Here is a 23,027-nt window from a genome sequence, read left to right on the forward strand (position 1 = left end):
ACCCTACTCTTCCTCCACCATGACTTAGGGAGTTCTTCTTTTCCTATCTCCTTCTTTGCTTTTATTACACTTGTCCGATTCTATTTGATGTTTTAATTGCTATTAATCTTTTAATTGTGCTACATTGAGGACAATGTGTTGTTTAAGTATGGGGGGGAGTGTTCTTTGGTTTTGCTAGTTTTGTCGGTTTTGTTAATTTTGTTAGTTGTGTTAAATTTGTTAATTTTGTTAGTTTTGTTGGGTTTCTAGTTTAATATTTTAGGTCAATTTTGTTTGCATGTACAACTTTGCATGTTTTTCTTTGAATTATAGGATATGTTCAAGAAATGGGTAATTGTTTTGAAAATAAAAGTCTCTTGACATTTTGTGATTTGAAATCCTTGATTTTCCTCTACATGTCATGATAGTTTTGAAAGCTCAATTCGAAAGTGATAAGTTTACCTTTGTGAGAATTGGAGCCATCCATCATCATAATCATTTGGTGTGTTTTGTCCCATTGATTGCTTGCACAATAGCCTTGGCTTGATTCTTGTTGATGCTTCCTAATTCACATGCACATTTGGAAATGATTTAGGTAATTTTGTTCTTATAAGCCTCTAGCCAAATGGACTTACCTTGAATTAATTCCTTTGTTAACCCTTTTGAACCTTGTTTCCCTTTCCTTGTTTTGAAGCTCACTACAAGCCTTAAGTGAAAAACCATGATATCACCATATCCTTAAGGAATTTTGGAGCTTTGGAATTGTTTTGGGAATAAGTGTGGGGGGGTTTTTGTTTCATTGGATAACATGTTTTGTTGGCTATGCTTCATGATGTATTTTGGTCCATACTTGATGTACATTTTATATTGGTTAAATGTTGGACATGCTGAATGAGATGTTGTTTCTTAAATGCTACAGAGTAAAAAAAATCGAAAAAGAAAAAGAAATGCAATAAAGTTGAGTGAATAAGATCTTAAATGGAAAAAGAATGATAAGACTCTTGGTTCTGCTCTTTATGTTTAAATTTTATCTTTAGGTCTTCTTATTTTTTTCTTAATATGCACTTATGTTTAAATTCCATATTTTTCCATACCTTGTCCTTGGCCCCATTACAACCTTAAAAGATCTTTCGATCCTCATGTGCTTGTGTTTATGGGTTGATTGTCAATTTTAGAATCTTGCCAAGTTTATGTGGTGTTGGTTTTCATGGGTGCTTTGAGGGTAAATAGTAGCCTAGACACTTGAGAGATAGAACGTATATCTTGTTAGGCTTTATCACTTTTCATTCTTGAGCTGATTAACTATCTTGCCATGATTGGGTTGCTTGGATGATTTTCATTAATGTCTTGACTTTTCGAATCTCTTCATGTTAGATGTTAGATGTTACCCATTCCTTTCATTCCTTGATGTTCATTGAGAAATATGTGAATGTTCTTGTTTGTCTCTCTTTGATATCCTTGGATTTTGTTCTTTGTTTCATTTTTCCTAGGAGTGCAAAAGGCTAAGTATGGGGGGTTTTGATGTGTCATCATTTTCTTCTATTTCTTAAACCCTTTTTGCACCATTTTAATTATTGATTAGTCTTAATTGTCAAATTAATTAGGCAGCTTTATTATTTGGGCTCATTCAGCTAATATGATGTTTTTAATCTAATTTCAGGAATTAATGAAACATTGGGCTTAATTTGGATTTTGGTTGTGGACTTGAAGAGGGCAAATAAAGCAGCGCTTACCTTAGTTAATTTCTAATAAGGAGATTGCAATTTTATTTTATGTTGTTCAGTGTTTATTTCGTTTTGGGCCAGAATAATGTAATAGGGCCCAGTGACTTTGAGTGATTCTTTTAAGCAGCCTTGGGATTCATGCAAGGCTATTCTGTTAGACTATTATTCAGAGCATAGGCTTAGGATTTTACGTTTTTTGAGCTTATTGTTACTGTTCACGTAATGCACTTTTTGATTCTCTGCTTCTAATTGCAATTTCGTTTTTATTTCTTCTTTTGCCTTTAGTTTCATTTACGTTTCTGCTTTAGTTTCATTCTTGTTTCCATTTCCAATTTCATTTACGTTTCTGCCTTTAGCTTCCATTGCATTTTTTGTTCTTGGTTGAAATTATGGAAGGCTAAATTTCTGGTGTTGTTTCCTTCTGAGGACGAAGCTTAACTCTCTTCGAGGTTCTCTATTTAACGTTATCCTAGTGTTCTTATGCTGAGAAACTACTCAAACCATGATTCTTCACATGAATGAGCCTAACTCTCTTTAGACTTCATCCTTGATCCCTCAATAAACTTGTTCTAAAAGAGTTGCACTAAGCCTACAACATAAAATGGACTAGATCATCACACTTCATTCCTAAACATACAGATTTCTAGCTTGCATTATCAAGTTCTAAGGTTTTAAAGTCTTTCCCAAAACTAAAAAGCCTAACTACACATACAAAAGGGTGATCAAGCCATAAGCATGTAAAATAAGTATAGATAGAAACAATGAACACAAAAAAATAACATTAAATAGATAGTGAGAATATTACATCAAGATTGTTCAATAGAACTCCCCAACAAAGAAGCTTAGCCTTCCATTACAAACAAAGCTTCAAAACTAAAAAAGAAACTATTTTTGGTGAAACAAATTGGAAGAAGATAGTGGAGGATGTCTCCTCCAGCCTCTAAACCCTAAATCTCTCTCTTTTCCTGAACTAAGCTCTCTCTGTTGCTCCAAACTCGTCTCCCTTTTTAAAAACCCCGCCAACCTCATTGTTTTAAAGGCTCTTGGACTCTTCAGCTTCCGAAGGCTCACATAGTGAGCATGGCTCGCTAAGCGAGAGTTAGTGAATTTTCGCTTAGCAAGAGTGGACGCGCTAAGCGCAAGAAGAAACAACATCCTCGCTGGGCAGGCTGGTTGAGCGCACAGATCTTTGACTTCTCCTCTTCTAGGTTTTCCCATCCGCTAAGCGGGCAGGATGTCTCGCTAAGCGGATGCATCTCGTTAAGCGGATACACTTCGCTAAGCGAGTCATTAGCTGCTTTAATCTTCTCTTCTTTGGCCTGAAACTGAGTTGGATTCAACATTAGGTCACAAAATTGGAGTTCCTAACCTATAAAATCACATAATAAATAAAATATGTACAATTCCTACAAAAAGAACCATAAATAGGAGGCATAATTCTATTTCTTTGCAAATATTCAATACCAAACTAACTCATGAATAACAACTAACATAGGCTAATGCTTCACAACTTTTCTTCTTGCTTCTTGATAAGTCTTATTTCTTTGAAAGCACTTCAAGCCAAACGTTAGTAGCAAAAGTCTAAAGGACTTAAAATTTGTTTCTTTAAAGTTTGTTTCATTAAAACATGAATATCATAAAAGGGTTATGCTTCAACAATATGTTTGATTCCTTGTCTGACCTGTTCGATTGACCAAGTTGAGTTGGGCTTTAAAATTATTATAAATGTTCTTAATTAATATTAAATGCTCTTAATATATAGTGATCCATAAATGCTCTTAATGACATATTAAATAAGAAGATAAATGTTTTCAGATGCACCGTCTTTTACTCGAAACTCCCCTTGGTCCATTTTGTTTTACATTTCAACAAAAAAAAAATCATTAGATTATCATTTTACAATATTGATGAAGCATTAATCATTCTTTAAATCCTTAACCATTTATTGTGGAGCGAGAAAATAAAAAAATATATAGAAGAGACATAATCTATTGAATATGAAAGACAAGAGATACATTAGAAAATTGCATAATGTTTTATATAAAAATTTGAAATATTAACTAAGGAGGTGCAACTTAGTTGATCGACCAATATTCATGAGTTATTCTAAACCAACTACTACTTGAGTTTGATTCTTATGGATTCAAAAACATTAATTACATTTAAAATCATGCACATTTTTTTTTATTTTGACAACTCAAGTATGATCTAATAATTTATTTATTGTTCTTAGAATTTGAATAATAAATATATTATTTGCTTAAATTGAAATAAAAAAAACTAAAATCAAAGGTGGACCACATTTTTACATCTCTCTGACCTCCCCTCCTTTTTTCTTCAAGAATATTCCTCTTTTTCCCTATAAAAAACCTCAAAACTTGGTCTTCATGCTCATTCTTAGCGAGACGACATGAGGAAAACCAAAGCTAGTGACAATTATCACTGATGTGCCATCATTTTCTTCTATTTTCTAAACCCTTTTTGCACCATTTTAATTACTGATTGGTCTTAATTGTCAATTAATCAGGCAGTTTTATTATTTGGGCTCATTTAGCTAATTTGATGTTTTTAATCTAATTTCAGGAATTAATGAAACATTGGGATTAATCCGGATTTTGGTTATGGACTTGAAGAGGGAAAATAAAACAGCGCTTACCTTAGTTAATTTCTAATTAGGAAATTTCGCAATTTTATTTTATGTTGTTCAGTGTTTATTTCGTTTTGGGCCAGAGTATTGTAATAGGGCCCAGTGACTTTGAGTGACTCTTTTTAAATAGTAGCCTTGGGATTCGTGCAAGGCTATTATGTTATGCTATTTTATTATTCAGAGCTTTTGTTTTAGGTTTTCACGTTCTTTTGTTCTAAGGCTACTGTTTTCGTTCTTAATGCAATTTTCCGTTTTCTGCTTCTAATTACAATTTCATTCTTGCTTCTTCTTCTACTTTCATTTACGTTTCTGTTTCATTTACATTTCTGTTCATTTACGTTTCTGTTAATTTACGTTTCTGCTTCATGTTTCATTTGCGTTTTCTGTTTGAATCTATGGAAGGCTAGTTTTTCTGGTGTTGTTTTCTTTTGAGGACGAAGCCCAACTCTCTTTGAGGTTTCGTTTGTAATGTGGTTTCCTGGCAGTTTTCCCTTCACCAGTTATCCCAAATTCGTGAACATTAATCAGTGCACGCTTCGTGTTCGATTAATTGCCTCTGAGCCTAACTTGCGTTCATGCTTAATGGACGAAGGGGTAACTGGTGTATGTGGTGCTTAATCACGTATTGACAACACTAAGTTGATTTTCGCTTAGTAAATTGAAATAGGGTTGGATTAAGTGGTTGACTGTTAGGGACGAATTCTCTATAACCTAGGATAAGAGAATGGCTTCTGAATCAGAGGAAACAACCCGTTTTTAATATTAGTAGTCTCATATTCCAGTTTACTTGTTCTGCTCTTTAATCACGAAACAAACAACCCCCCCCAATCGTTTCTGTTACTGCGCAAGTATATTATGAACATTTGGTTTGTCATTGCTCGTTGGGAAACGACCTAGGATCACTTCCTAGGTATTGCATTTTCATGTTTATTTGATTCGGGTACGGCCTCGATCAAATTTGGCGCCATTGCCGGGGAGCAGTGTCCAAAGGTTCATAATAGCTAGCTAGTGTTGTGTGTTTAATCCTTTCGTGTTTTATGTTTAATTGTTAGTATTGTGTTAGTATGTGTGTTAGTGTTGTTCAGTGTCCTGGTATTTTGTTTAGTGTGTGTTCTGTTTCAGTTTTCCCATTAAGTGTTTCCCCTGTTTCAGTCTTGGGTGTTTTGCTGTGAATAGTGTTTTGCGACGGACTTAGCGACCACTTTTGCTTGCGGCAAAACAGAGTAGTTGTAGAAATCAACTAGAGACGGATTTTAGCAACCACCCATGCTGAATTATTTGAGATTTTTTGTTTTAGTAGCTAGGGTTGTTATTTTTGGCTGAATTTTTTTGTGGTAACTTCTTTTAACCTATATTTTGTGGGAAAAATAGCTAGAGCCTTTAGTTTGGTCAGATTTGAAAGTTCCAAAAAAGTAGCAAATTTTGTGTTTGTCGAAACTTCAAACGGCCATAACTTTTGCTCTGGTTATCAGAATCGCAATTATTATATATGTATTTGGGGTAGAAAAAAATTTCCTACGCAGAGGTAGTGGGCCATAGGCCGGCTGAGGTCTCCATCTTCCAAAAATAGTGATTCTATCAAAAGTTTTTTATTTTTCAAGTTTTATTCACTTATTTTTCTTAACCTACCATTTTTAGCTTCCATAGTTAGACTTTGAATTTTTGCCTGAAATTTTTTGTTCTATCTTCTCATCATTTTATAAGGTTTCTCACAAAATTTCAAGTCATTTGGATATCATTTGAGGGTAGCTGTAGTTCAAACCTGCACCTTTATTTACATGACAAGGCAACTAGTTGTGCATGCTGAATGTAGTGTATGACTAGAGGCAATCCATCTGACTTACAACCCTTTGACCCTGAGATAGATAGGACATTTCATAGATTAGTTAGGCATCATTTTATACCTTTTGATCATCCTGAGTGTCATACCCTAATTTCGTCCGGGGACCTTTGCTTGATGACATGCGACTTTTATTTGGTCCTTGTAAGGTGCTTGGCACCCATCATTAGGCAATTTGTGAAATTCCGGGATGTGCCAGAAAACAGAAGAAAATATTGATGCACAATCCGTAAGGTTCTGTGACACACCGGAAGTCAAATGGAAGCATCGTTGCACAATTAGTGAGATTCCATAACATTCCGTAAGTCAAAAAAGGGATGATTATGTAATCCACGAGGTTCCGTAACATTACGGAAAGAAAACAAGTATCGTTACGAAATTCGTAAGTTTCCGTAACTTTACGAAAAAAGAATCACCAAAAAAAGGCAGGGGGTGTACTTAGTAAAAATGGGGGTGCAAATAGCAACCAGGCCCACTTGGGCCCTCTAGAAGATTCCTCCAGAAGGTTGTTGCTTCTGGAGGAAGCAACCCTGCTCGCCTGGGCGAGCTGGGCGGCAACCATCTCCCCTATTTTGCTATAAATAGGGGAGGAAGTGAGAAGGAAAAGGGTTCAGCCCCTTAGGCACTTCTCTCTCTTTCGAATTTGCTTGGAAAAATTGTTTCCGTGAAGAAAATCTAAGCTGAGGCGCTTCCGAAACGTTTCCGTAACGTTTTCCGTGAAGAATTTCGCAAAGGTTTCGACCGTTCTTCGACGTTCTTCATTCGTTCTTCATCGTTCTTCGATCTTCAACGGGTAAGTACCTTGAACCAAGCTTTTCGATTCATTCTATGTACCCGTGGTGGTCCACATTGTGTTTTGTGTATTTTTATTCTCGTTTCATTTACTTTTTATACCCCCTTTTGACGTGCTTAAGCCATTTTATTTAAGTCATTTCTCGCTTAACCTAAAAATAAAATAAATTTCCACCGATCGTTTGAATTGTATTATCTGTTAACTTCGGTTAAAATGAATTTCGGCCGTTCGGTCGTGCCGTAACCACGTTGGAAATCAAAAAAAGAGGTAAAATAATAATATAATAATCAAAAAAATATCTTTTAGTAAAATAAAGCGAAAAATCAATCGGACGTTTTCTCTTTGGGATTTCTCATTCTTAATTGAATTGACTAATAACTAAAGTGAAATTAAGGCTAAAATCAACTCGCCTAGTCAAGCTCGTCCATAAAAATAGGTTTTTGAAGTTTATCATTTCAATTTCTTACTAAGTAAAATGGATCATTTTCAAGGTCCAACGCCTTAAAATGATCACCTTTTAAGTAAAAAAGAATCACTTGATAAGAAAGAACTACGTAGGTCTGATTTCCTCATCGCAATTGAGGAATACGTAGGAGCAAAGGGAAACACCCTTGTCGACCACAAAAGAGAAAAAAATATAAAAAGGGTATAAAGGATATAAAGACATAAAAAGGGAACATAAAAATCAAAGTCACGTTTGCACAATTCGATTAAAGGCTGCCGTCCCTTGGGACGGACGTGTGGGGTGCTAATACCTTCCCCGTGCGTAAATACAACTCCCGAACCTTTCACTTAAAAGTTCGTAGATCGCGTCTTTTCCGGTTTTTCCGACGTTTTCCTCAAATAAACGTTGGTGGCGACTCCGCGCATATTCCTTTCGTGGAACACGCATCCCGCGAGTCACGCGTCGCCCTCTCGCCGAAGGATAGGTTGCGACACTGAGCATTCCATTACTGGTGAATCTGTGCATTCTGTTATTGGTGATTTTGAACATCCTGATTTGGAGCATTATAATTTTAAGCATTCTGATTCTGAGCATTCTGATTTTGCACATTCTGAGAACATGGCACAACCTCCACCCCGTGAGAGGACTCTAAGGGAAATGGCTGCACCTGATTTCACCTACGAAAGCTTGTGCATCCAATACCCTGATGAGGATGTCCCATATGTTCTTAAAACTGGACTGATTCATTTGCTTCCAAAGTTTCATGCCCTTGTAGGTGAAGACCCGCACAAAAATTTGAAGGAATTTCATATTGTCTGCTCCACCATGAAACCCCCAGATGTTCAAGAGAATCACATATTTCTGAAGGCTTTTCCTCATTCATTAGAGGGAGTGGCAAAGGACTGGCTGTATTACCTTGCTCCAAGGTCCATCACGAGCTGGGATGACCTTAAGAGAGTATTCTTAGAAAACATTTTCCCTGCTTCCAGGACCACAGCCATCAGGAAAGATATCTCAGGTATTAGACAACTCAGTGGAGAAAGCCTGTATGAGTACTGGGAGCGATTTAAAAAACTATGTGCCAGTTGCCCTGACCATTAGATTTCGGAGCAGCTTCTTCTCCAATATTTTTATGAAGGACTCAGTAATATGGAGAGAAGTATGATAGATGCTGCCAGTGGTGGAGCCCTTGGAGACATGACTCCTGCTGAAGCAAGAAATTTAATTGAGAAGATGGCTTCCAACTCCCAGCAGTTTAGCGCTAGAAATAATGCCATAGTCATTAGAGGAGTGCATGAGGTAGCTACAAACTCAGCTGCATCATATGAGACTAAGAAGCTTGAAGGCAAACTAGATGCATTGGTTAACTTGGTAACCCAGCTGGCCTTGAATCAGAAATTTGTACCTGTCGCAAGGGTTTGTGGTTTGTGCTCCTCTGTTGACCACCATACAGACCTTTGCCCTTCCATGCAGCAACCTGGAGCAATTGAGCAGCCTGAAGCTTATGCTGCAAATATTTACAATAGACCTCCTCAACCTCAGCAGCAAAATCAACCACAGCAGAACAATTATGACCTCTCCAGCAACAGATACAACCCTGGATGGAGGAATCACCCTAATCTCAGATGGTCCAGCCCTCAGCAACAACAACAGCAACCTGCTCCTTCCTTCCAAAATGCTGCTGGCCCAAGCAGACCATACATTCCTCCACCAATCCAACAACAACAACAACCCCAGAAACAGCCAACAGTTGAGGCCCCTACACAACCTTCCCTCGAAGAACTTGTGAGGCAAATGACTATGCAAAACATGCAGTTTCAACAAGAGACCAGAGCTTCCATTCAGAGCTTGACTAATCAGATGGGACAATTAGCTACACAATTGAATCAACAACAGTCCCAGAATTCTGACAAGCTACCTTCTCCTGCTGTCCAAAATCCCAAAAATGTCAGTGCCATTTCATTGCGGTCGGGAAAGCAATGTCAAGGACCTCAACCCATAGCACCTTCCTCATCTGCAAATAAACCTGCCAAACTTCACTCTGCTCCAGAAAAAGGTGATGACAAAAATTTACCTAACAATTTCTGTGCAGGTGAATCTTCTTCCACAGGTAATTCTGATTTGCAGAAGCAGCACATTCCCCCTCTTCCATTCCCTCCAAGAGCAGTTTCCAACAAAAAAATGGAAGAGACAGAGAAAGAGATCTTGGAAACGTTTAGAAAAATAGAGGTAAACATACCTCTGTTGGATGCAATAAAGCAAATTCCAAGATATGCTAAATTCTTGAAGGAGCTGTGCACTAATAAGCGGAAGCTTAAAGGAAGTGAACGAATTAGCATGGGCAGAAATGTCTCTGCATTGATTGGTAAATCTGTTCCTCAAATTCCTGAAAAATGCAAAGATCCAGGTACATTCAGCATACCTTGTATTATAGGGAATAGTAAGTTTGACAATGCCATGCTAGATTTAGGAGCTTCTGTTAGTGTTATGCCTCTTTCTATTTTTAATTCTCTATCGCTAGGTCCCTTGCAGTCAACTGATGTGGTAATTTATTTAGCTAATAGAAGTGTTGCCTACCCTGTTGGTTTCATAGAAGATGTCCTAGTTAGAGTTGGTGAACTGATTTTCCCTACTGATTTTTATATATTGAATATGGAAGATGGATTTTCTCAAGGATCAGTTCCCATCATTCTAGGTAGACCCTTTATGAAAACTGCTAGAACTAAGATAGATGTTTATGTAGGCACACTATCCATGGAGTTTGGTGATATAACTGTTCATTTTAATATTCTGGATGCTATGAAATACCCATCTGAAAATCTTTCTGTATTTCGTGCTGAAATAATTGACCATGTTGTTGATGAATACATGACTGATCTTTATTCTAATATGCATGCCTCTCACTCTTCATGCATTGAGTCTGAAATTGTACTTGACCATATGTCTAAATTTGATGCTGAGAGTGAATCTGAGAGTGATATTGATTGCATGTCTGGTGGTGGTGTTTTACCTCTCGAGATTGATTTTATAGAGTCAGATAGGACTAACCATGTTTCAGGAAGTACACATACCTCTGACTTTCTTTATGAGGTAAAGGCTGAGAAACCATCTCCTTCAACCACTGTCCAGCCGACCACACCAGAATTGAAGCCTCTGCCATAAAATTTAAAATACGCTTACTTGGATGATAGCAAGAGTTTTCCAGTGATTATATCTACCTCCCTTGTTGATGAGCAAGAGGAGAAGTTGTTGTCAGTTCTCAAGAAGCATAAGAAGGCTATAGGCTGGACCCTGGCGGACATTCCTGGTATTAGCCCATCCACATGTATGCATCGAATAAATTTAGAGGATGGAGCTAAACCAGTAAGACGACCACATAGAAGACTCAACCCGGTGATTCTTGATGTAGTGAAGAAGGAGATAACCAAGCTTTTGCAAGCTGGAATCATTAATCCTATCTCCGACAGCCAATGGGTGAGTCCCGTCCAGGTAGTCCCGAAGAAGACCAGCCTCACTGTGATCAAAAATGAGAAGGAGGAGCTGATTCCTACTCGGGTGCAGAATAGTTGGAGAGTCTGCATTGACTATAGGAGACTGAACCTGGTTACCAAAAAGGACCATTTTCCCCTGCCATTCATTGACCAGATGCTTGAACGCCTGGCAGGTAAATCCCACTACTATTTCCTTGATGGTTTTTCTGGTTATATGCAAATTACTATTGCTCCTGAGGATCAGGAAAAGACCACATTCACCTGCCCCTTCGGCACTTTTGCCTATAGGAGGATGCCTTTTGGCCTGTGCAATGCCCCTGGTACCTTCCAGCGGTGCATGATTAGTATTTTCAGTGATTTTTTAGAAAATTGCATAGAGGTGTTTATGGATGATTTCATTGTATATGGATCCTCTTTTGATGGTTGTTTGAATATTATGGAAAAAGTTTTGAATAGATGCATTGAAACTAACCTTGTTCTAAATTTTGAAAAATGTCATTTTATGGTTGAGCAAGGTATAGTTTTAGGCCACATTATTTCCAATAAGGGTATTGAAGTAGATCCTGCAAAAATTTCTGTTATTTCACAATTGCCTTACCCCTCTTGTGTGCGAGAGGTGCGATCTTTTCTTGGTCATGCAGGATTCTACAGACGCTTTATAAGGGATTTTAGCAAAGTAGCCCTTCCACTGTCCAACTTGTTGCAAAAGGAGGTGGAGTTTGACTTTAATGACAGATGCAAAGAGGCTTTTGATTGCCTCAAAAGAGCGCTGACTACCACCCCCATCATCCAGGCACCCGATTGGACAGCCCCTTTTGAGCTTATGTGTGATGCATCAAATTATGCATTGGGGGCTGTCCTTGCTCAGAAAATTGATAAATTGCCCAGGGTGATATATTATGCTTCTAGGACTTTAGATGCTGCCCAAGCGAATTATACTACTACTGAGAAAGAACTTCTAGCCATAGTTTTTGCTCTTGAAAAATTTCGATCTTATTTGCTTGGTACCCGCATTATTGTTTACACTGACCATGCTACTCTAAATTACTTGTTGAAGAAGGCTGATTCTAAGCCTAGGTTGATCCGATGGATGCTCTGGTTCCAAGAGTTTGACTTGGAGATCCGTGATAGGAGCGAAGCACAAAATCTAGTTGCTGATCATTTGAGTCAGATCAAACGTGTATCAGATGCGGATTCACCCATTCGGGATGATTTCCCGGATGATCATTTGTATATACTGTATAGTATTTCTGACTCTCTTTCTACTCCCTGGTTTGCTAACATTGTCAATTATTTAGTTGCCTCTGTTTTTCCTCCCTTAGCATCTAAGGCCCAAAGAGATAAAATTAAAAGTGATGCTAAGCATTTTATTTGGGATGACCCCTACTTGTGGAAATTGTGTAGTGATCAGGTAATTAGACGATGCATTCCAGATCATGAGACTGACTCAGTCCTGCAGTTCTGTCATTCTTCCGCACCGGGAGGTCATCTGGGTGTTCAAAGGACAGCTCGCAAAGTGCTTGATTGTGGTTTTTATTGGCCCGCCATCTTTAAAGATGCGTGGAAGATCTGCAGCACTTGTGAGCAGTGTCAGAGAGCAGGAAATACACTTACATGGCGACAACAAATGCCTCAGCAACCTATGCTATTCTATGAGGTGTTTGATGTCTAGGGTATAGATTTCATGGGCCCTTTTCCTGTCTCTTTTGGTTATGTTTACATTCTCCTTGCAGTTGACTATGTTTCAAAATGGGTGGAAGCCAAGCCCACTAGAACTAATGATGTTAAAGTTGTTGCAGACTTTGTCAGGTCTAATATGTTTTGCAGGTTCGGAGTACCTAAAGCAATTTTTAGTGATCAAGGAACCCATTTTTGCAATAGGACAATGCATGCCCTGCTTAAAAAGTACAGGGTGGTACACAGGGTATCCACACCTTACCACCCCCAGACCAATGGACAGACAAAAATTTCTAACCGGAAAATCAAGAGAATTTTAGAGAAGATTGTGCAGCCAAGCAGGAAAGATTGGAGTACTAGACTTGATGATGCTCTCTGGGCACATCGGACTGCCTACAAAGCACCCATAGGAATGTCTCCTTATCGGGTTGTCTTTGGAAAGGCATATCATCTTCCAGTGGAAATTGAGCACAAAGCTTACTGGGCAGTGAAGACTTGCAACTTCTCTATGGATCAAGCTGGTGAGGAAAGAAAGTTGCAACTGAGTGAGTTAGATGAAATCCACCTAGAAGCCTACGAGAATGCCAAGTTCTACAAAGAAAAGACCAAGAAGTTCCATGATAACATGATAGTTAAGAAGGACTTCATGGTTGGGCAAAAAGTGTTATTGTATAATTCTAGGCTTGGACTCATGAGTGGTAAGTTGAGGTCTAAGTGGATTGGTCCTTTTGTTGTTACTAATGTTTTTCCTTATGGTATAGTTGAGATCAAAAGCGACTCCACAAACAAGAGCTTCAAGGTCAATGGACATCGACTTAAGCTATTCCTCACGAACCCTTCTTTAGTGGACGTAGTGGTGGAAGAGACTTCCTTACTCCACCCTACTCTTCCTCCACCATGACTTAGGGAGTTTTTCTTTTCCTATCTCCTTCTTTGCTTTTATTACACTTGTCCAATTCTATTTGATGATTTAATTGTTTTTAATCTTTTAATTGTGCTACATTGAGGACAATGTGTTGTTTAAGTATGGGGGGGGGGGGGGAGTGTTCTTTGGTTTTGCTAGTTTTGTTGGTTTTGTTAATTTGTTAGTTGTGTTAATTTGTTAATGTTGTTAGTTTCATCGGATTTTTAGTTTAATATTTTGGGTCAATTTTGTGTGCATGTACGACTTTCCATGTTTTTCTTTGAATTATAGGATATGTTCAAGAAATGGGTAATTGTTTTGAAATAAAAGTTCTTGACATTTTGTGACTTGAAATCCTTGATTCTCCTCTACATGTCATGATAGTTTTGAAAGCTCAATTTGAAAGTGATGAGTTTACCTTTGTGAGAATTTGAGCCATCCATCATCATAATCATTTGGTGTGTTTTGCCCCATTGATTGCTTGCACAATAGCCTTGGCTTCATTCTTGTTGATGCTTCCTAATTCACATGCATATTTGGAAATGATTGAGGCAATTTTGTTCTTATAAGCTTCTAGCCAAATGGACTTACCTTGAATTAATTCCTTTGATAGCCCTTTTGAGCCTTGTTTCCCTTTCCTTGTTTTGAAGCTCACTACAAACCTTAAATGAAAAAACCATGATATCACCATATCCTTAAGGAATTTTGGAGCTTTGGAATTGTTTTGGGAATAAGTGTGGGGGGTTTTTGTTTCATTGGATAACTTGTTTTGTTGGCTATGCTTCATGATGTATTTTGGGCCATACTTGATGTACATTGTATATTGGTTAAATGTTGGACATGCTGAATGAAATGTTGTTTCTCAAAGGCTATAGAGTAAAAAAAAAATTCAAAAAAAGAAAAAGAAAAGCAATAAAGTTGAGTGAATAAGATCTTAAATGGCACAAGAATGATGAAACTCTTGGTTCTACTCTTTATGTTTAAATTTTATCTTTACTTCTTTTTATTTTCTTATTTTTTCTTGATATGCACTTATTCCCCATTGCTCCTCTATTCCTTTGGGATTTAGCCACTTATTCCATATTTTTCCATACCTTGTCCTTGGCCCCATTACAACCTTAAAAGATCTTTCGATCCTCATGTGCTTGTGTTTATGGGTTGATTGTCAATTTTAGAATCTTGCCAAGTTTATGTGGTGTTTGCTTTCATGGGTGCTTTGAGGGTAAATAGTAGCCTAGACACTTGAGAGATAGAGTGTATATCTTGTGAGGCTTTATCACTTTTCATTCTTGAGCTGATTAACTATTTTGCCATGATTGGGTTGCTTGGATGATTTTCATGAATGTCTTGACTTTTTGGATCTCCTTATGTTAGATGTTACCAATTCCTTTCATTCCTTGATGTTCATTGAGAAATATGTGAATGTTTTTGTTTGTCTCTCTTTGATATCCTTGGATTTTGTTCTTTGTTTCATTTTGCCCAGGAGTGCAAAAGGCTAAGTATGGGGGGTTTTGATGTGCCATCATTTTCTTCTATTTTCTAAACCCTTTTTGCACCATTTTAATTACTGATTGGTCTTAATTGTCAATTAATCAGGCAGTTTTATTATTTGGGCTCATTTAGCTAATTTGATGTTTTTAATCTAATTTCAGGAATTAATGAAACATTGGGCTTAATCTGGATTTTGGTTGTGGACTTGAAGAGGGCAAATAAAGCAGCGCTTACCTTAGTTAATTTGTAATTAGGAAATTTCGCAATTTTATTTTATGTTGTTCAGTGTTTATTTCGTTTTGGGCCAGAGTATTGTAATAGGGCCCAGTGACTTTGAGTGACTCTTTTTAAATAGAAGCCTTGGGATTCATGCAAGGCTATTATGTTATGCTATTTTATTATTCAGAGCTTTTGTTTTAGGTTTTCACGTTCTTCTGTTCTAAGGCTACTGTTTTCGTTCTTAATGCAATTTTCCATTTTCTGTTTCTAATTACAATTTCGTTCTTGCTTCTTCTTCTACTTTCATTTACGTTTCTGTTTCATTTACATTTCTGTTCATTTACGTTTCTGTTCATTTACGTTTCTGCTTCATGTTTCATTTGTGTTTTCTGTTTGAATCTATGGAAGGCTAGTTTTTCTGGTGTTGTTTTCTTTTGAGGACGAAGCCCAACTCTCTTTGAGGTTTCGTTTGTAATGTGGTTTCCTGGCAGTTTTCCCTTCACCAGTTATCCCAAATTCGTGAACATTAATCAGTGCACGCTTCGTGTTCGATTAATTGCCTCTGAGCCTAACTTGCGTTCATGCTTAATGGACGAAGGGGTAACTGGTGTATGTGGTGCTTAATCACGTATTGACAACCCTAAGTTGATTTTCGCTTAGTAAATTGAAATAGGGTTGGATTAAGTGGTTGACTGTTAGGGACGAATTCTCCATAACCCAGGATAAGAGAATGGCTTCTGAATCAGAGGAAACAACCCGTTTTTAATATTAGTAGTCTCATATTTCAGTTTACTTGTTTTTCTCTTTAATCACGAAACAAACAAACCCCCCCCCCCCAATCGTTTCTGTTACTGCGCAAGTATATTATGAACATTTGGTTTGTCATTGCTCGTTGGGAAACGACCTAGGATCACTTCCTAGTTACTGCATTTTCATGTTTATTTGATTCGGGTACGGCCTCGATCAATCACCTCTTTAGCATGTTTATTATTTCAATTTCTTCTGGTTTGATCTTTGGGTTGAGATTCCGTTTGACAAAATTTTGTAGAGAAGATAAGACAAATGGCATGCATGTAATATAGTCTATACAAATTTTGTGTGAAAGAATAGCTAGAAAGTCATGTCAAATAGTCTATTACCTTAACTTTTTTGGATCAATATCTGGATCTAAATTAAGACCTAAATCATACATGTGTTTTGTCTATTTTTTAATGATTTTTTAGGCCTTGATTTTGACTCAAAATTGATCCAAAGAAGCTTACGCAATAGGCTATTTGATCCAAAGAAAGTCATCTCAAATAGTCTATTCCTTCCAAACTTTGTCCACATCGCTCGTCACACTGTGGGAGCTTGCTGATAATTGTCATTTAGTCCTACATTTGGTAGCCATTTTGGCACAATTATGTGATGTCTCTTATTCTTTTGAACTTTTCTATGCTGATTTTTAGTTAAGTTTTAAATAAATATTTTCATAGTTTAAATTTCAATTTTATTTGTTTCTACACTTGATTTTTTTTGAAGGAATTTGCTGAAAAACTAATTTGGAGAGGAACTTGGAGCACTATCACTGACATTAAAGGAAGAGTGAAGGGGCTTGGAGAGCTTTAAGCAGCAAAAAAGAGCTTAAAAAGCATTGAATTTAGCCCAAGAAATAACCACACAGGTGTGACAAGTCCCCACAACAGTGTGGGTGCTGCTAATGCTAATTGTTATTCATGAGTTATTAGTGTATTGAAAATTTGTAAGAAAATATGCCTCCAATTTATGATTCTTTTGTGGAAATTGTAAATATTTTCATTCTTGTGTGAATTTATAGATTAGAAACTCCATTTTTGTGATCTAATGTTGAATTCAACTGAGTTTGTAGGCTAAAGAAGAGAAGGTGTAAAAAGTTGTTGATGAACTTGCTTAGCGAGGCAGATTGGCTAAGCGAGCCTCATCTGCTTAGCGAGGCAACCAACTCGATTAGCGGATAAAAAACCCTAGAAGAGGATAAGTTAGAGATCAGCATGCTCAGTGTGCAGCCAGCCCGCCCGGCGAGGATGTTGTCTCTTCTCACACTTAGCGTGACCAAGCTCACTTAGCGAATTTTCACTTACTCTCGCTCAGCGAGACATGCTCGCTGAGTGAGCCTTCGTGTGCTGAGAAGTCCAAGATCCTTTAAAACACTGAGTTGGTGGGAAACCAAAGGTCACCAAGACTAGCCAGCCATTTTGCTACGTGTGGAATGATATTCTGCCCTGGTAGGGCATGTGCTTTTGCTGCTGATGGGGCTTCCCCTTTTCCTTCTTCGCTTTACCTCCCACCATTGAATTGAAACCAAACGCACGTTCTCGCAAAGGCACTGTTTTTGTTCAAGTTATCAAAGCAACAACATTAAGAAAAAAAAGTGATTTGAGAATGAATGAAGGCACGAATATGAAGGGGGATTTTGTTGATGCTTACTAGAGAAGAGGAAAATCTGTGCAGCTGTAGTCACAACGAGTTTGATGAGTCTGTGCGACGCTACGGGGAAGAAAGGAGACGAAGATTGAGACTTGGGTGTTGCTAGGTGCACCCAGCATTATTGCTGGTGCACCCAACATTTTTTGAAAATGCCAAAACTGTCTCTGCACTTTCTTCGCATTTGTGATGGGTGTGCATAAGGGTGATCCGTAAATCGTACGAATCAACTTGATCCGTTAGCCTTTTACAGATCAAGTTGATCCGTAGGGCTTCTACGGATCAAGTTGAACCATAAAAAGACTTACGAATCAAGTTGATCGGTAAGTCTTTTACGGATCAACTTAAAAGGCTTACGGATCAAGGATATTTCAGTCTTTTCCCCTTAAGTGATGAGTGCACTAGCAATAATGTTGGGTGCACCTAGCAACACACCCCTTGAGACTTTAGGGGTTTTGCTCCTTCTAATATATATATATATATATATATATATATATATATATATATATATATATATATATATATATATATATATATTAAATGTTTTGTTGAATGAGTGTATTTGATTTAGAACAAACAAACACTAGACAAATAAAATAGAGTATAACAGACATATGTTCCACAATATAAAGTATAAAAATTTTCTTGTATATTATATCTTTCCTTCAAAACAAACATACCATAAGTGGGTTAGGTTAGGATAAGAATGGATTTAACTTCTTTGCAGTCTTTTCTTAAGATGTCTTGACGTTGTTTTGAGAGTTTGTTAATATTTTTATAATTAAATGTTAACACAACTTTCTAATCGACCTCATTCCAAAAGAGCAACTTAAAAATGGACAATAGAAAAACCAATTTTAGATTTTTATATTAAGTTTAATAGTAAATTTTATCACATAATTTTTAATATTTCAAAAAAATTTGTTATCAAATTTTTATGCATTTTATTATTATATTGATAACAAAGTAAAACGTTATTTTGTTTTTTTTTCTTTACTTTTTTTTTGGCATATCAAAGGTGGTAAAATATAAAAAATTTAAAATTTAAATAATAATATTTATAGAAAAAAACTTAGATGATAAACATAATAAAAGTTGAAGGATAAAATTTATAATTAAATTTTATTATTATTATTATTATTTCTTATAAGTACATTTTGGTTGATTTAAAATAAGCAGAATTTAGTCCGGTTAAATTTACTTATTTCATTGAAATAAAAAAATAATGGTTTAAATTTTAGAGGAATGAAAATTAAAAAAAATATCTCTTAAGAATAAAAGTATACCACTAAACTCATGTCGGTTAAGTTTTTTAAGTCCTAAGACTATTTTTGACTGATGTCAACTAAACTTTTTTCATCTGTTAAGGTTATTTCTTTTATTATTGATGCTGTTGGCTACGTTTTTTTTAATGCAAGTCCATGTAACAATTTTCCTTTTAATTTTACCAAGCAACCTAAATTAAATTCTCGCAAAAATATAGATATATATAGTTTCTCTTTTTCTTTTTCAATCTCTCTACCTAATTTCTGTCTCTCTCTCTCCTGTATTTGTCTTGATTCCGATGCGAATGGTAATTGCAGAAACCCCAACCCTCCTTTCCTCTCCCTCCTCCTAGATCGAGTCAGGTTGTTTTCGTGTTTCTTTCTCTTTCTTTTTTTCTTTTTCTCTTTCCCAATTTTGTTTCTGCATTTATCGTTTTCTGACACAATGAAATTGTTTTCTTAATCAACTTTACCATCAATTACCCTTTGAATTTTATGATTGATTTGGGTTTGTTGCAAATTCTCCATCTTTTTTAGTACTATGATTCCAGGGTTTTCTGCTATTTTTTGAGCTTGATTAGTGGATATGTCATTGATCGGTTGGAGGATTTTTGTGTGGGGGAGAAATGGGATTGTATCAATTTCGTTTTTTTTTCTGTCGGTTTGAATTAGAAATGGAAATAACGTCGTTTTTCATTTTTGGGTATTGATAATTCCCGAAGAAAAATGCAAAATTCGCATGCGCCTTGATTGCCACAATTGATTTAGTCGTTGCAATTGCAAATTTGAAAAAACAAATATACCTTTTTTTTTTCCTTTTGGTTGTGTAAGTCCCTTGCTCGGAAATGAGTTGAGGGATTGCCTTCACTGGGTTCAGGGTTTTCTATTATGTAACCTTTTTTTACTTGTTTTTGGTAGCATATTAACTGATCACTTGTTCATTCTTTCTCTTTTAGGGTATCCTATTTTTGGTAACCTTCACTTGATCACTTTTTCTGCCTCTTTAGAATTGAAACCTTTAGTTGGTAGCTTCACCCTTCATCAAGATTCATGAGCATAGAACCCCACCGTTCACCTACCAGACCACCACCGCTTGCATCTTCCCAATCTCTGCTCAGTAGTGATTAATTTGACTTCTATGCATGGAGGGAAGGGGGTTTGACTGTGTGTGTGACTTGTGTGTGGGAATTTGGGAACTAGGGGATTTGACTGTGTGTGTGCATGAGTTGGGTGTGCCCATGAAGGGTCAAGGGTTGGGGGATTATGGTGAAAGCTTCTTTCTTTCAATGATGTATGGTCTATAACAATATTTAGTCTCAAATCTGTTCCGCTGTTCTGTTTTCTCTTCTTGCGTCTGTTTGTGCTAGTTAAAAAATTGTGCCCCCTTGTCTTTTTTTATTCACCAAGTTGGCTATTGGTAGATTTACCTTCCAAAGTTCATTCCTTGATGGATAATTTGGCGACAACTGAAATGTAATTGCTGAATGCATAAACTTGTTAGTAGACAATTTTCATTATCAGGGGTTAATTTGATTAATTACTGAGAAATAAATGAACTCTATCTGTCTGCGATTCATCTTATATAGTTTTACAAGAAAGTATAGGCAAAACACGTAAAGTTTAGCATTGTTTTGGATTTGCTTTCATATTATTTGTTGATGTTATTGCATCTTACTCTATATCTCTTCATAGAATGGATAGCACTGTAAAAAATGGTTTATACTGAATTAATAGAAAGAAAAGGCTAATAATATTTGAAATGTTTTCCTAGTAGACTTGTGTTTATTCTTATTACACTTCTCTTTCTTTACCTTGAGGATGCTTTATTTTCATTTGTGTAGAATCATGGCCAAAGCTGAAGGTGGCAAGGAACCAATAAATGAACAAGCAGTAGCAAATATGTATGCTGCAATGAGGTCTGAGCTCAACCAAATTTACTCCAAAATAACTGAACTGGAGATGGAAGTTAGTGAGCACACATTGGTTACCAATGCCATTCAACCACTTGACCAATCTAGACGATGCTATCGTATGATTGGAGGGGTGCTTGTGGAGAGAACCATCAAAGAGGTCTTGCCTGCTGTGCAGCGAAATAAAGAAGGACTCGAAGAGGTTGTGGCAAGGCTTAACGAGGCGTTGGAAAAGAAGAAAAAGGAAATTTCTGAGTTTGAGGCTAATTATAAAATCAGGATAAGGAAGGCTGATGCTGAGGTGAAGGATGAATCTGGTAGGAAGGAAGGGTCTGCTCAAGGGGTTCTTGTGGGTCCTGCAGGTGGAAGTGAATGATTTGTCTATTTTTATTTTGTTTGCTCAAACTAGTGGCCTACAATTGGGTGCAGGCAGTTTGATGATTTGTTTTATATGTAGACTAAGTGCGTGTCTGAATTAGATTCATGTTCCGTCCATATAGAAGCAAGTAAATGTAACTTCTGCATCATTTTGACGTGGTTTTGCTGCTTGAACGTGGATCCAAGACGTGTTTCCAACCACGCTCATTAGCAAGTATACCTTGCTTGATATGACCTTAAGTTTAATTGCATTGGGCTGAAAAAACTTATCTTCATTGGTTTGTGTTTATGTAGATTTTTGTATGCAAGAATAGAGCATATAATCGTGTGATCAAGCTATTTTGTCTCTCTTATGTATCGATATGTTTCATCAGGGGTAAAATGCTTTTCCTAAGCACCTTTTGTTTAATTTGGTTTTTGAAACAATGCAGAAAGAAGTAATGGAAGAAGGTTTAAGGCATTTTCCCAAACTAATTATCGAAAAATGTAAAGAGAAATTATTTTTTGGTTTGGGATAGTTTTTGTTACAAGGCAAACTATTATATTATGTGACAAAAATAACGTGGTGGTTTGTTGCCCGACAAAAAATAATAGTCTAAACTGCTGAAAACATGTTTGTGAACCTATTTGTATGATTGCAAACCAGCTTTAACACATTTCAAAATATAGTAAATAGTCAATTTAATCTTTGGATTTATATTTCGTTGCCATCTTGAAATTAAGAAAAACTCAAATAAGTTCCTTCATCATTTCATTCAAGTCCCTAAAATTAACTAGTTTTCTCATTTTGGTTCAGCTCTAATAGGGATGGAAATGAGTCGAACCGCTTGTCAAGGGCATATGGCTCAACTTATTTAAAACTCGACTCGACTTGACTTCTTTATTATAAAAGTCAAACTCAAGTTTTTTAAAAAGTTTTTTTAGATAAAAAGGCCAAAGTCAAACTATAAAAAAAGCTTGTTAAGTTTGACAAGCCGACTTGTTTAAGTAATAATAATAATAATTATTTATACCATTTTTATGGCATTATAAATGACAAAATGAAGTGGCATAAAGTGCTTGGAGAGTTCACTTGCATGTGAAAATTTTTCAAAAAGAAAAAAACTCAAGTTAAAAGGAAAATACAATACTTTCAAAGAAAAGAATGTTTTGTAAAGACATTTTTAGACAATTTAAATATTTTTATTTGGCTAGATTAATATTAATCATCTCTAATCTATATATTTTTTAATATTATGCTCTTTTTTTATTTTCTTTTGATATACTTTGTGTTTTAATAACTTGAATTCAATATGATTTTGTTTATCGATTATTTTTGGATTTGTACATTACTTATACTAAATTTTATAAGTTTCTTTTTTTAGTTAGTATTTCACTAGGTTTTAAAATAATTAATTGGTTAAAGACGTCTTTAAGCAGACTTTTAAATAGGCTCGTAGGTCAAGCCAAACTTTTATGTAAGCCGAGCTGAATATTTAAAAAAAGTCTATAACAGGTAATAAGCCAAGCTCAAGCCTTGCGTATTCAAGTCAAGGCGAACTCAAGTCTAGTAAAACTTGACTTGGCTTGACTCATTTCCACCCCTAAGCTCTAGGGACTTGAGTGATAATAATAATAAAAGCTTTGAGACTAAAATGAGAGATAAGGATTAGTTTTAGAGACTTAGATGAAATCTAAAAATAAACCAAAAATTTATTTAAGTTTCTATTAGTTTCAGAGACTAAAATGATAAGAAATATAAATTTAGGAGTTAAATTAGTTATTTATTGGACAAGTAATATTTTGAGCATGTTTCATAAGTAGTCACTTTGGACTTGGATTT

General features: G+C 36.2%; 1 protein-coding gene and 1 non-coding gene across 5 annotated transcripts in view; one reads left to right on the top strand and one right to left on the bottom strand.

Moving 5' to 3' along the window:
- LOC114412335 (probable prefoldin subunit 2) overlaps positions 1–21,540 on the top strand; it is a 34,936-nt gene extending 13,396 nt beyond the window's left edge. Inside the window, exons 1-2 of one of the 4 annotated variants that reach the window (XM_028376170.1) lie at positions 19,129–19,280; positions 20,759–21,540. In XM_028376170.1, the coding sequence (XP_028231971.1) occupies positions 20,763–21,203 (441 nt within the window). In that variant the 5' untranslated portion in view covers positions 19,129–19,280; positions 20,759–20,762 and the 3' untranslated portion in view covers positions 21,204–21,540. The other 3 variants (XM_028376171.1, XM_028376169.1, XM_028376172.1) reach the window with 3 other exon arrangements.
- LOC114413842 lies at positions 8,425–8,531 on the bottom strand. Its single transcript, XR_003666988.1, has one exon. It is a non-coding gene; the product is annotated as a small nucleolar RNA R71 (small nucleolar RNA).
- Positions 21,541–23,027: the final 1,487 nt, after the last annotated feature.

Source organism: Glycine soja, chromosome 5 (genome assembly GCF_004193775.1).
Source record: "Glycine soja cultivar W05 chromosome 5, ASM419377v2, whole genome shotgun sequence".
NCBI lineage: Eukaryota > Viridiplantae > Streptophyta > Magnoliopsida > Fabales > Fabaceae > Glycine > Glycine soja.